Source organism: Erythrolamprus reginae, chromosome Z (genome assembly GCF_031021105.1).
Source record: "Erythrolamprus reginae isolate rEryReg1 chromosome Z, rEryReg1.hap1, whole genome shotgun sequence".
In the NCBI taxonomy this organism is placed as follows: Eukaryota; Metazoa; Chordata; class Lepidosauria; order Squamata; family Dipsadidae; genus Erythrolamprus; species Erythrolamprus reginae.
The window spans coordinates 149,975,275-149,989,212 of NC_091963.1; the positions used below are offsets into that span (position 1 = coordinate 149,975,275).

Consider the following 13,938-nt stretch of genomic DNA (forward strand, 5'->3'; position numbering starts at 1 on the left):
ATCAGTTTCCGGTCACAATTCAAAGTGTTGGTTATGACCTATAAAGCCCTTCATGGCACCGGACCAGAATATCTTCGGGACCGCCTCCTGCCGCACGAATCCCAGCGACCGGTTAGGTCCCACAGAGTTGGCCTTCTCCGGGTCCCGTCGACTAAACAATGTCGTCTGGCGGGACCCAGGGGAAGAGCCTTCTCTGTGGGGGCCCCGACCCTCTGGAACCAGCTCCCCCCTGAGATTAGGATTGCCCCCACCCTCCCTGCCTTTCAAAAACTCCTTAAGACCCACCTCTGCCGTCAGGCATGGGGGAACTAAAACACCTCCCCCTTGCCCATGTTGTTTTGTTGATTGATTGACTGTGTGCCTGTTTTTATATATACTGTTTTTATGAGATTACTAATTTTAAATTGTAATTAGATTGGCGGGCATTGGATTTGGTATTATGTACTGTGCTGTTTTTTTATTATTGTTGTGAGCCGCCCCGAGTTTGCGGAGAGGGGCGGCATATAAATCCAATAAATCTAATCTAATCTAATCCATATCTAATCCTGTTCCCGTTAAGAGTGGGGTACCCCAAGGCAGCATACTTGGACCAACACTCTTCATTATATAAATGACTTTTGTGATCACTTTACAAGCAACAGCGTTCTCTTTGCCAATGTCAAACTTTGCAACATCACCGATAACACAGCTACTCTCCAAAAAGACCTTGAGTTTGCATCTGAATGGTCAAACATCTGGCAACTCTAAATCTCAACCAACAAATGCTCTGTCCTACACATTGGCAAAAAGAATCAGAACACCAAATACTGTACAAGCTGAATAAACAAGACCTTGCAGACAACCCTCACTCCATAAAAGACCTTGGAAGAGTCATATCAACCTTCGCCAGACTAATCCTTGAATACAGCTCATCTGTCTGGAACCCACACTGCATTTCGGACATAAACACTCTAGAAAATGTCCAGAGATACTTTACGAGAAGAGCCCTCCTCCACTCGCAACAGAATACGCTACACAACTACACTTACAATCCTAGCTTTAGAAAGCTTATAACTATGTCGTCTTAAACACGACCTAGGCATAGCCCATAAAGTCATCTGCCACAACATCCATCCTTCAATCACAACAACACACGAGTACACAACAGATACAAACTCAAAGTAAATCGCTCGAAACTCGACTGCAGGAAATAAGAGTTTAGTAACTGAGTAGTGGATGCTTGGAACTCATTACCAGACTCTGTAGTATCATCACCTAACCCCAAAAAATGTAGCCTTGGACTGTCCACTGTTGACCTATCCTGATTCCTAAAAGGTGAGTAAGGGGCGTGCATAAGTGCACCAGTGTGCCTTCCGTCCCCTTCTTCTAGCGTTTCTCTTTTACTAGTAGCATATATATAAATATAAACATATAATACATATACACAAATTAATTTATATGTATGTATATGTCTTTATATACATACATATATATAAATATACACATGAATATTGCTTAAAGTTAATATATGAGTTAAGTAATTGATGAGATGTAACAGTTAATAACATGATAAATTTGAATAAGGATATTAAAAAATGTTATATTGGGTCATAAAAGTAAAGGAGGCAGCACTTATTCGATGTTATATACCAGTGATGGTGGACCTATGGCAAGGGTGCCACAGGTGGCATGCAGAGCCATATCTGCTGGCACATGAGATGTTGCCCTAGCTCAGCTCCAATGTGCATGTGTGTGCTGGCTAAACTGATTTTTGGCTCGCACAGAGCCTCCAGGGGGCCTCTGAGCTGTGGAGGAAGCTGTTTTCGCCCTCCCCAGGCATTGAATTATGGGTGTGGGCACTCACGCATGTGTGATTGTGCATGCACACGCTCTTTTGGCACCCAAGGAAAAAATGGTTTGCCATCACTGTTATATACCAAAAGGAAATTGAAAATTATTGCCCAGGTTCGCCTGGCGCACCAGTTGCGGCCCTATTTGGACAGGGACTCACTGCTCACAGTCGCTCATGCCCTCATCACCTCGAGGCTCGACTACTGTAACGCTTTCTACATGGGGCTACCTTTGAAGAGTGTTCGGAAACTTCAGATCGTGCAGAATGCGGCCGCGAGAGCAATCATGGGCCTTCCCAGATAGGCTGATGTCTCGTCAACACTCCGCAGCCTGCATTGGTTGCCGATCAGTTTCCGGTCATAATTCAAAGTGTTGATAATGACCTATAAAGCCCTACAAGGCATCGGACCAGAATACCTCCGAGACCGCCTTCTGCCGCATGAATCCCAGCGGCTGATTAGGTCCCACAGAATTGGCCTTCTCAGGGTCTCGTCGACTAAACAATGTCGTTGGGCGGGACCCAGGGGAAGAGCCTTCTCTGTGGCGGCCCCAGCCCTCTGGAATCAACTCTCCCTGGAGATTCGAACTGCCCCCACCCTCCTTGCCTTCCACAAGACTCCGAAGACCCATTTATGTCACCAGGCATGGGGACACTAATGCGCCCCCTTCTGACCAGTAAGATTTGAGTATGGTATGGTTCTGTAGTATTGATTGTTTTTTAATGATAGTGGGATTTTAATTTTAGTTTTAACTATTAGATTTTACTATATTGTTATTGTTTTTGTGAGCTGCCCCGAGTCCTCGGAACGGGGCAGCATACAAATCTAAATAATAATAATATTTATTTATTTATTTATTTATTAGATTTGTATGCCGCCCCTCTCCGCAGACTCGGGGCGGCTAACAGCAGTAAAAAAGACAACATAACAAATCTAATATTAAAAGTAATTTTAAAAACCTCAATTTAAGAAACCAATCATACATACAGACATACCATACATAAATTTTATAAGCCGTGAGGGAAGGGAATATCTCAATTCCCCCATGCCTGACGACAAAGGTGGGTTTTAAGGAGCTTACAAAAGGCAAGGAGGGTGGGGGCAATTCCGATATCTGGGGGGAGTTGGTTCCAGAGGGTCGGGGCCGCCACAGAGAAGGCTCTTCCCCTGGGTCCCGCCAAACAACATTGTTTAGTGGATGGGACCCGGAGAAGGCCAACTCTGTGGGACCTAACCGGTCGCTGGGATTCATGCGGCAGAAGGCGATCCCGGAGACATTCTGGTCCGGTGTCATGAAGGGCTTTATAGGTCATAACCAACACTTTTAATTGTGACCGGAAACTGATCGGCAAGCAATACAGACTGCGGAGTGTTGGTGTAACATGGGCATACTTAGGGAAGCCCATGACTGCTCTCGCAGCTACAGTTCTGGAAATCGCAGCCTTGCAAAGTCGGGGATGCGGTGGTTAAACAAACCAACTTCCCCTGTCAACTTTGTTCGTCAGAATGCAAGTTACGGATCACAGTAACCATCATAAATGCCAGGAAGCAAAGCACCTGAATTTGGGCTATGTGACCACAAGGGTGTTTTGAACCGTCGCTAAACAAAGGCTTGTAAATTCAGGACTAGAGCGTTGAACGTTAGCTCCCTTTCCCCAAGGGAGGGGCAGTTTTCAGACCCACCTGCCACAGCATTCCCGGACAATGGGATACGGAGTCCCGAGATTCATTGTATGATCCCACCTGTTCAACTGACAAAGAGGTGGCATATGGCTGCTCAGGTGAACAACAAAGAACGGTGAAGGCTTTGCTTCTGTCTCGCAGGATTCCGTTTCTTTTTGTGCTTTTTTAAAAATATATATTTTTTAAAATCTATGTATTCCATGTCTTCATTTAGCGACTGCTCAAAGTTACAACAGCACGGGAAAAAAACCCATGGGCTCACAACCGTTTTCTGCGTTTAACGACCGGCGCTGCACACTTTCGACTCATATTTTATGACGCGGCATCTCCACGATCGAAATTCAGACGCTCGGCAACGGTCCCTTTTTGCGACCTTCCAACAAAGGCCAGGGGGACACCAGATTTGCTGAACGACCATGTCCCTAACGTAAACACCTGCAGGGATTCACTTAACGACCAGGCCGAGAAAGCTCGTAAAATGAGGGGAAACCCCACTCAACACCTGTCTTGCTTAGCGACAAGAAAACTCAGGCTCGGTTGTGGTCATAAGTAAAAGATTACTTATATTTTAATCTTTGTACCCAGTTTGTAAGCTGCCCAGCGTCGCTGGACGGGTCAGACGGGCAGCATATACATTTAATTTATAAAGAAATAAAATAAAACAATAAGACATCAGAGAGCCTGATTAAAAGTCAGTGGAGAGAAGACACCAAAGACAGTGCTGCACAGTGGTTAGATCCGGGCTGGGGACGATGGTAGGAATGATTGGAGAGCCCAAACAGACTCAGCCGCGTGAAGTAATTGTGGCCTCCTTAAGTTTCCAACTGACACCGACAAACTAGGCGCCAAGGGAATTGAAGCACCCTTTCCGGAATTAAATAAAGAACCAATATTTTTTCAAAGCGGGGGGAGATTAGATTGGGGGAAGAGCTTTGCCAAAACTATCTCCGGTTTTTCCAATCCAGAGAAGGGCCCTTCTTCCTTCCTCCCGGCATCTGTCTCCGCAGCAATTGAAGCCCCGGGAGGCTTGAAATTTGCCACCGCATTAAGCAAGCTTCTAGTCCCTAAGAGAGGAGAGATGAGAACTAGGCGTTTGGTAAACATGTTCTTCGCACCTGCTCATTAAATCCAAAGCCTTATGGTTCCTTGTGGCAACATATGGGCCTGGAACTCAGGGATAAGAGTTAGGGAGCCCCGGCTAAATTGGCTGAAAACGGTAATTAAGACGGGAATTACAGCCTCACTTTCAAGTAACAAGAGACCAAGATTGAGGGTTTGAACCCAAACAGCTGGCATGGTATCCGAGTCAGCAAAGGGAAGGGGAGGGGTGTTTATGTGTGTGTGTATGTGCGTGCGTGCGAGCACGCACGGGGTTAAAATATAACCCCCCCCCTTTTTTTGCAACTAAGCCAAAAATATATCTTTTTACAGGCACTGCAAGGACTTTTCCGGACCAAACAATTTGCCAAAGTTTTGGCTTCATTTTAAAAAACAGTCGAGGTGTGTTGTGTGTTCCTAAAGAACATTATATTGACTTCTTGCTAAAGTTTGTGAGTGACATAGGGGAAGGTCTGGTAGGGAAGGTTTGCCTATTTGCCGATGACTCTAAAGTGTGCAATAGGGTTGATATTCCTGGAGGGGTCTGTAATAAGGTAAATGATTTAGCTTTACTAGATAAATGGTCAAAGCAATGGAAACTGCAGTTTAATGCTTCCAAATGTAAAATAATGCACTTGGGGAAAAGGAATCCTCAATCTGAGTATTGTATTGGCAGTTCTGTGTTAGCAAAAACTTCAGAAGAGAAGGATTTAGTGACAGTGATTTCTGACAGTCTCAAAATGGGTGAACAGTGCAGTCAGGCGGTAGGAAAAGCAAGTAGGATGCTTGGCTGCATAGCTAGAGGTATAACAAGCAGGAAGAGGGAGATTATGATCCAGCTATATAGAGTGCTGATGAGACCACATTTGGAATAATACTGTGTTCAGTTCTGGAGACCTCAACTACAAAAAGATATTGACAAAATTTAACGGGTCCAAAGACGGGCTACAAGAATGGTGGAAGGTCTTAAGCATAAAACGTATCAGGAAAGACTTCATGAACTCAATCTGTATAGTCTGGAGGACAGAAGGAAAAGAGGGGAAATGATCAAAACATTTAAATATGTTCAAGGGTTAAATAAGGTTCAGGAGGGAAGTGTTTTTAATAGGAAAGAGAACACAAGAACAAGGGGGCCCAATCTGAGGCTAGTTGGGGGAAAGATCAAAAGCAACATGAGAAAATATTATTTTACTGAAAGAGTAGTAGATCCTTGGAACAAACTTCCAGCAGACGTGGTAGATAAATCCACAGTAACTCAATGTAAACATGCCTGGGATAAACATAGATCCATCCTAAGATAAAATACAGAAAATAGTATAAGGGCAGACGAGATGGACCAGGAGGTCTTTTTCTGCCGTCAGTCTCTATGTTTCTAAGTTGTGTGAACAGATTGGGTCTGATTGGTTAAATGTATGAAACAAAAAAAGGGGCTGAGGAATATTTTGCTCAAAGGAAGCAATTTTTTAATTTAATTTAATTTTTATTTTAAAAACCAACCTGGATCCAGGATACTAAAATTGGAATCCAGAGCTCACTTGCACTCTGCATATGCTCAGGGGACATTGACAATAAGGGCTGAGAGAAAATGCCTGGCTTTCAAGATCACCCAACTGGATTTGTGACCAGGGCAGGATTAGAACTCACTGTCACCTAGTTTGACCACTATATGGTACTGTCTTTTTAAAAAAAATAAAACTTTTAAAAAAGTGTTTACCAGTAATTTTTTTCAACCATTTTTTAAAAAAAAATTCAGAATAAGGATTTCTTTTGCTTTCCTAATCTTTGGCTGCCCTCTGGTGGCCATCCATTGCATTGCAGCACCCATTTGCAGTAGCTGTGGGATCACAATTCCCATAGTTCTGCGGGCTGGGGATGATGGGACCTTCCTCCCTACATCTGGAGAAAAACACTTAGCAAAATGCAGAGCATTTGATTTTGTGCTTGACATCCTACGTCAGTCTCTTTGTGCATTACATGTTTGCTCCTTATAGCATTCTGCATGTGCTCAGGAACTACCCATCACTTTCGTTAAATTAGCCAGCTATAGAGCCACACCAAAGCCAAGTCCTAATCTACGTTTTTGGGAGAGTCCATGTCCATTTTGAGACAATCCTAAAACTCTTCTGACTAAAGCCAGGTTTTAAGACTTGGAGTTACAGCAAACAAACCCAGAAACAGAAACATAGAAACATAGAAGACTGACGGCAGAAAAAGACCTCATGGTCCATCTAGTCTGCCCTTATACTATTTCCTGTATTTTATCTTAGGATGGATAGATGCTTATCCCAGGCATGTTTCAATTCAATTACTGTGGATTTACCAACCACGTCTGCTGGAAGTTTGTTCCAAGGATCTACTACTCTTTCAGTCAAATAATATTTTCCCACGTTGCTTCTGATCTTTCCCCCAACTGACCTCAGATTGTGTCCCCTTGTTCTTGTGTTCACGTTCCTATTTAAAACACTTCCCTCCTGAACCCTATTTAACCCTTTAACATATTTAAATGTTTCGATCCTGTCCCCCCTTTTCCTTCTGTCCTCCAGACTATACAGATTGAGTTCATGAAGTCTTTCCTGATACGTTTTATGCTTCAGACCTTCCACCATTCTTGTAGCCCGTCTTTGGACCCGTTCAATTTTGTCAATATCTTTTTGTAGGTGAGGTCTCCAGAACTGGACACAGTATTCTTCCAAATGGGGTCTCACCAGCGCTCTACATAAGGGGATCACAATCCCCCTCTTCCTGCTTGTTATACCTCTAGCTATGATGGTATATAATGCACTATAAATGATGGTTTATAATGCAGCAATTGGATTCAAACCCTGGTTTGGAGGTGGGGGGGGGAGAAAGAATCACGGTTTGGTTTGACAAGAGGTTGGGTGTCTTTGAAGGAAAGCAGCACTACGGTGGAAGGGGGGGGAGTTTTTCAAACTTGAGGCCTTCAAAATGGGTGGACTTCAATTCCCAGAATCCTTCAAACTGGTTGGGGAATTCTGGGAGTTGAAGCCTACCCACTTTTCAAGTCCCCAACTTTGAAAAATTTGGGTACAGAACCCATTGATTGGATATTGTGGCTCCCATTCAGAATTTTGCCTCATGGGGAGGGTCCTACTTAGAGAGACCCCCACCCCCAGTAAACTCTACAGCCAAATGGATGGGGGGGGGGCTGAACATGGGTCTCCTCACTTCTAGGCTGCCCCCAATAAATAAACCCACAGTAAATAGCAACAACAACAGAGTTGGAAGGGGCCTTGGAGGTCTTCTAGTCCAACCCCCTGCTTAGGCAGGAAACCCTACACTACTTCAGACAGATGGTTATCCAACATCTGCTTAAAAACCTCCAGTGTTGGAGCATTCACAACTCCTGGTGGCAAGCAGTTCCACTGATCAACCGTTCTGACTGTCAGGAAATTTCTTAGTTCTAAGTTGCTTCTCTCCTTCTTTAGTTTCCACCCATTGCTTCTTGTTCTACTCTCAGGGGCTTTGGAGAATAGGTTGACTCCTTCTTCTGTGTGGCAACCCCTGAGATATTGGAAGGCTGCTATCCTGTCTCCCCTGGTCCTTCTTTTCATTAAACTACACATAAACCCAGTTCCTGCAACTGTTCTTCATATGTTTTAGCCTCCAGACCCCTAATTCTCTTTGTCACTCTTCTCTGGACTCTTTCTAGAGTCTCAACATCCTTTTCTGCATTGTGGTGACCAAAATGTGAATGCCATATTCCAAGTGTGGCCTCACCAAGGCCTGATAAAGTGGCATTAACCCTTCGAGTGTTCTTGATTCTCTTCCTCTGTTAATGCAGCCTAGAACTGTGTTGGCTTTTTTGGCAGCTGCTGCACACGGCTGGCTCCTATTTAAATGGTTGTCCACTAGGACTCCAACATCCCTCTCAGAGTTACTACTGTTGAGCAAGGTACCACATAAATCAGTGATGGTGAACCTATGGTATGGGTGCCACAGGTGGCATGTGGAGCCATATCTGCTGGCACGCAAGCCGTTACCCAAGCTCAGCTCCAACGTGCATGTGTGTGCTGGTCATCTGATTTTTGGCTTGCACAGAGGCTCTGGGAGGGCGTTTTTGGCTTCCAGAGAGCCTCCAGGGGGATGAGAGAGGGTGTTTTTACCCTCCCCGGCCTCCAGGGAAGCCTTTGGAGCCTGGGGAGGGCGAAACAAGCCTACTGGGCCCACCAGAAGTTGGGAAACAGGCCGTTTCCGGCCTCCAGAGGGCCTCCTGGGGGCAGGGGAAGCTGTTTTTGCCCTCCCAAGGCATTGAATTCTGGGTGCGGGCACTCATGCATGCGCGATAGCATGCGTGCACACTCTTTTGGCACCCGAGAGAAAAAAAGGTTCGTCATCACTGAGCCGGGGTGGCGCAGCAGGTAGAATGTTGTACTGCAGGCCACTGAAGCTGACTTGTAGATCTGAAGGTCAGTGGTTCAAATCTCATCACCGGCTCAAGGTTGACTCAGCCTTCCATCCTTCCGAGGTGGGTAAAATGAGGACCCAGATTAAGGGGGCAATATGGTGGCTCTGTTAAGAAGTGCTATTGCTGACATGTTGTAAGCCGCCCTGAGTCTAAGGAGAAGGGCGGCATAAAAATTGAATAAATAAAAATCGAATAAATAAATAAACAAACTATTCCTGGGCATTTTGTTTTTCTTGCCTAAATGTAAAACCTGACTTTTTTCACAATTGAATTTCATTTTATTAGAAAGCACCCATTGTTCAATTTTGTCAAAATCCTTCTGTACCTTGTGCCTGTCTTCTGCAGTGGTGGCTATTCCTGCCAGTTTGGTGTCACCTGCAAACTTGATGACTCAGTTCCCCCTCTATCCCCTCGTCTGTGTCATTGATGAAGATGTTGAAGAGTCCTGTTGCTTGTCACCTTTTTGCCACTTTCTCCCTGCAAAGGGCCAATTATTTATTATTTTCCCCTTGTTTTTAATATGTTGGAGGAAGCTTTTTTTTTTGGTGAGTTTTTACTCTGGTTGCCTTTGTTCATTGTGAGCCTTAGCTTTCCTCACTTCATCCTTACAGCCTCGGGCTATTTGCTGGCATTCTGCCTTAGTTATTTCCACTTTTTATACCTGTCATTTTTGTTTTTCATTGTACTTTGTTTATTTATTATTTACTTGTTAGATTTGTATGCCGCCCTCCTCGAATGACTCAGTTTCTTTTGAGAGCTATTGTTTTTCTTCTTCATGGGTATTGTGCCAGACTGGGCTTTTATAACCTCCCTTGCACTTATTTCCCTCTTTACCCCTGGCAGCTGCCCTCTTGCAGGCAGCTATGGCACAGAGCAAGCCCCCCCCCCCCGCATCCTGATTGGGCCAAACGACTGCAGGCTTCAGCCACTCCGTCCAATAGGAAAGCCAGCTGCCAGGAAGCGCCCCCCACCCACCCTTTTCTACATTTACATTTCAAAACAGTCGGGTGGGGGGGGATCCGAATTTTTCTGGGTGGATTTTTTTCTGGGGAGGTGGTGGTGGTGGTGTGGTTGATGCCCATCCAAGAGAGGACTGACACCTCCAGGGCCAAGCAGGCTTGCTGGCGTCCCCCACGAACCAAGATAGGGAGAGAGATCGTGGCTTAGGCGCGGGTGGAACGGTTTGGGGTGCTGGGTTCAAGTTCTAGGGAGCCAAGAAGGCAAACCTGGTCGGGCTGGTCACCAACAACATCGTGCGTGCAAGAGAAGCGGAGCGCGTGCAAACCCAACCAAACGACCCCTCCCCGAGAGCGGTGTGTGTGTGTGTGTGTGACCGAGGGGGATTTCCACCCACCCATTTCACGAGGCCATGGAGGAAGAGGAGGACGGCAGGCAAGGAGCCAGCTGTGGGGAGACCCCGGCCCGAAGACTCAAGAATCTCGTGTCGAGACCCCAGCCCGTTTGCACGAGCAGCCCCCCACCCCTCCCCTGGCATGGGGAGGGGGCTCAGCCTTCCCCCCGCGAAGCAGGAAGATCAAAGCCTCCGCGCCGCAACTCAAAGACCCCCCCCTCAAAAGGGAGGGTGGAATGCGGCAGCCGGGGGGGGGTGGCGGCAAAAGGAGGAGGGGGTCCGCGAGACCCCCGCCCCATTCCGCCTGCCCCCCCCCCCCATCTCCCCACCGGACCTGCAAATTCACGGAGCCCCGAAGGTGAGGCGAAGCCCACTCCCCTCCCAGACCAATTTGAGACACCCCCCCTCTACCCACCATCCCCTTGGAAAACCCCCGTCGGGAGGGAGGGACGGAGGGACAGCCGTCCCGGACTGACCGAAGTCCGGCGAAGTTGCGCACTTTCGCTTACCTGGCACCGCGGGGCAGCCGAAGCCCCCGCCCGGGTCCTGCGGGACCCCCACGCTGCCAGGCGCCGGCATTCTCGCCGCGGGGAGGGAGGGAGGGGTGGGCTGCCCTCCCCCTGCCCCCCATCGCGCGTGGGGCGGCGGTGCCTGGAAAAGTACCGCCCGTGGCGCAGTTGCATTTCCCGACGCGGCTGCCCGGCTGGCTCCCCCCCCCCCGGTGTCACTCGGGCTCCCTCCCTCCGCCCCGCCCCCGCCCCTCCCACCCCGCCCCTCCTGCCCTCTCCCCCATGCCAAGGGGAAAGGGGCACTCCGAGGCATGTAGACCGCCCCGGCTTGGCACGGAGAGGAGGGGGCCCCTTTCTGCCCCTGTGCCCAGATCGCAGCCTCCCTCTGGGTTCCTGTATGAGCCGGACCCCCAACCGCCCCCTACTCCCTCTGGCTTCCTTAGCCCCTTAATGGTCTGGGCACTGGCTCCTCCTCCCGCCCCCCCTGCCACTCACGCAGCCACCTGTTTCCTGCCTGCCTAGGGGAAGGGGCACCCCGAGGCCTGTAGACCACCCCAGCTGGGGAAAGAAAGGAGGGTGCCCTCTTCTCTCCTGCCCAGCTGGCGGCCTCCCCCCCCTCTTTCTCTCTCCCTCCCCCTCCCTCCTTTATGAGCTGGACCACTGATTACCCCCACTTCCCACCCGCTTCCTTACCCCCCTAACTGCCCTGGGCCCCAGCTGGACTCCTCTCTGGCCAGCCTCAAGTTGAGCTTGGTTGTAGTTCACCCTGAAGCCATGGGTGGGGTGGGGAGGGCTTCTCACCTCCCCCCCTCCCAATCCCAATCTATGATCTTGCCACTGGAATGAAAGGCGGCCAAGCTAAAAAAACAAGTCGCCAAATATCTTTATTGAATTCTCTACACCAGTGTTTCCCAACCTTGGCCACTTGAAGATATCTGGACTTCAACTCCCAGAATTCCCCAGCCAGCGAATGCTGGCTGGGGAATTCTGGGAGTTGAAGTCCAGATATCTTCAACTGGCCAAGGTTGGGAAACACTGCTCTAGAGGGGGGCATCAGAAGAAGGGGGTCGGAGTGGGAGGGGGGGGCCTTCAGATGTCCAGGCTCATCAGCAGGGCAGTGCCGCGCTTGATCCAGTGGTCGGGGGGCATGGCTCCGGAACGCAGGTCCACCCCGATAACGAAGGAAGGGCGGCCGGAGGTCCCTGCCCGGTTGGGGTAGTAGTAGCAAGGGCAGGAGTAGATGCCTGGAGGGGGGGAGGGAGAGTAGGGGGTCAGGCTCACCAAGGGGGGGGAGGGGACCAGAAGACCCCTGCCCCCCGCTGAGGCCCAGCCCCCTCCCTGACCTTTGCCGCTCTTCTTCTTGTTCTCCACGGGCTTGAAGTGGATGGTGGGGATGGGGCAAACCAGCTGCATCGGTTCGGCCTCCACCAGGCAGGAGTTCTTCTTGTCCCAGCCGGCCCCCTCCAGGAACAGGCCCCGGATCCAGACCCCTTCCTGCGTTGGGGGGGGGAGGAGGGGAGGGGAGAGAGTCAAGCAGGAGTCTTCTTCCGAGGGGGGTGGGAGGGAGGAGGGGAAGGCAAGAGGGCACCTGCTACTGGGGTGGGGGAGGGGAGAGGGGACTTACCTGAGGGGGAGGAGAAGGAAGCTTTTACCTGAGGGGGAGGGGAGGGGGGGCGCTTCGCTTGAGGTGAAAAGGGCACTTTCCTGGGGGGAGGGGTAGAAAGAAGGGGCTTCTGAGGTGAGGGGACAGTTGTTGGGGAGGGGGTTTAACTTGGGGAAGGGCACTTCCTTTGAGGTGAAAAGAGGCACTTTCCTGAGGGGGGGGTGTTTCAAGGGTGAGGGGGCAGTTATTGGGGGAGGGACCTTAGGAAGAGGAGAGGGCACCTATCTTTGTGGGAGGGGGCTTAACTTGGGGGAGGGAAAGGGATGAGGGCTTCCCTTGAGGTGAAATGAGATTTCCCTGGGGGTGGGGGTGCAAAGAAGGTGCTTCCGTGGTGAGTTATTGAGGGAGGGGGCTTATCTGAGGGGAAAAGGGGGCATTTACCTGAGGGGAGGAGGCTTAACTTGGGGGAGGGAAGGGGAGGGGCCGCTTCCCTTGAGGTGAAAAAGAGCACTTTCTGGGGGAGGGGGGAGGCAGAAAGAGGGTGTTTCTGAGACGAGGGGAGACCTGGGTAGGGGTCTTACCTGGGAGGAAGAGGAGAGGGCATTTACCTGGGAGGGAGGGGGAGGTGGCTTCCCTTGAGGTGAAGGGGGCATTTTCCTTGGGGAGGAGGGGCAGAAAGAATGTGTTTCTGGGGTGAGGGGGAACACATTGGGGGAGGGGGCTTACCTGAGGGGAAAAGAAAAGAGGGCATTAGCCTTTGTGGGAAGGGGGGTGTTTCTGAGGTGAGGGGAGACATATTGGGGGAGGGGGCATTTAGCTGGGTAGGAGAGGGAGGGAAGAGGCTGCCTGGGGAGGGGAGGGGCACTTACTCTTGGAGGGGTGTTTATTCAGGGGAAGGGTGCTTAATTTGGAGGGAGGGGGCACTCACCTTGGGGGGGTACACCAGATTGTTGTCATCCACCGTGGAAACGATGAAATCCCAGCTGAGAGTGTCCACAGAGATCTGTGCAAAACCCCCCACAGGTTATCAGTCAGACCCCCACCCGCAAGGACGGGTGTTGGGCCTCCACTCCACCCCATCCCACCTGCCGCCCGAGCCCCCCGAGCCCCCCCCCCGTTACGTTGTTCTGCCGCGCTGCAGCCTGCAGGACTGCCGTCAGGAATCCGGTGGGGAAGGTGAAGCCCGAGAGCCAGAAGAGAACCGGTGGGTGGGCCGTCTTCGCCCAGCGGGCAAACTGCTCCACCCGCAAGCCCAGGTCCCGGGTCCAGGCGGCCAGGGGCTTCTGGGAAGAGTAGGCCTGCAAAGAGGAGGGGGGCAAGAGGGGCAGCAGCCAGAGTTGAGAAGTCGCTGGTTCCCGCAATGGCCGTACTGAGGAGAGGGGGGTTTCTCCAGAGGTCTCCCTGCCCTGCGAAGAGGCCATGGGGCAGAAAACACCCCC

The 13,938-nt window shown here is 50.0% G+C and overlaps 2 protein-coding genes across 8 annotated transcripts in view; both read right to left on the minus strand.

Moving 5' to 3' along the window:
• The window catches only part of KDM6B (lysine demethylase 6B), a 108,182-nt gene extending 97,094 nt beyond the window's left edge, over positions 1-11,088 (minus strand). For 4 of the 7 annotated variants that reach the window (XM_070727482.1, XM_070727486.1, XM_070727485.1 and 1 more), the window contains exon 1: positions 10,897-11,088. The gene's annotated coding sequence lies outside the window, so the exon portion shown is untranslated. Of the gene's footprint in view, positions 1-9,361; positions 9,514-10,896 lie in introns of all 7 variants that reach the window. The other 3 variants (XM_070727489.1, XM_070727487.1, XM_070727480.1) reach the window with 2 other exon arrangements.
• A 673-nt stretch (positions 11,089-11,761) lies between these two features.
• Positions 11,762-13,938, minus strand: part of DNAH2 (dynein axonemal heavy chain 2) — a 109,076-nt gene continuing 106,899 nt past the window's right edge. The window contains exons 65-68 of the mRNA XM_070728811.1: positions 13,621-13,797; positions 13,428-13,502; positions 12,240-12,390; positions 11,762-12,140 (exon numbers count right to left, since the gene is read on the minus strand). Coding sequence (XP_070584912.1) covers positions 11,986-12,140; positions 12,240-12,390; positions 13,428-13,502; positions 13,621-13,797 — 558 coding nt within the window. The 3' untranslated portion in view covers positions 11,762-11,985. The remainder of the gene's footprint in view (positions 12,141-12,239; positions 12,391-13,427; positions 13,503-13,620; positions 13,798-13,938) is intronic.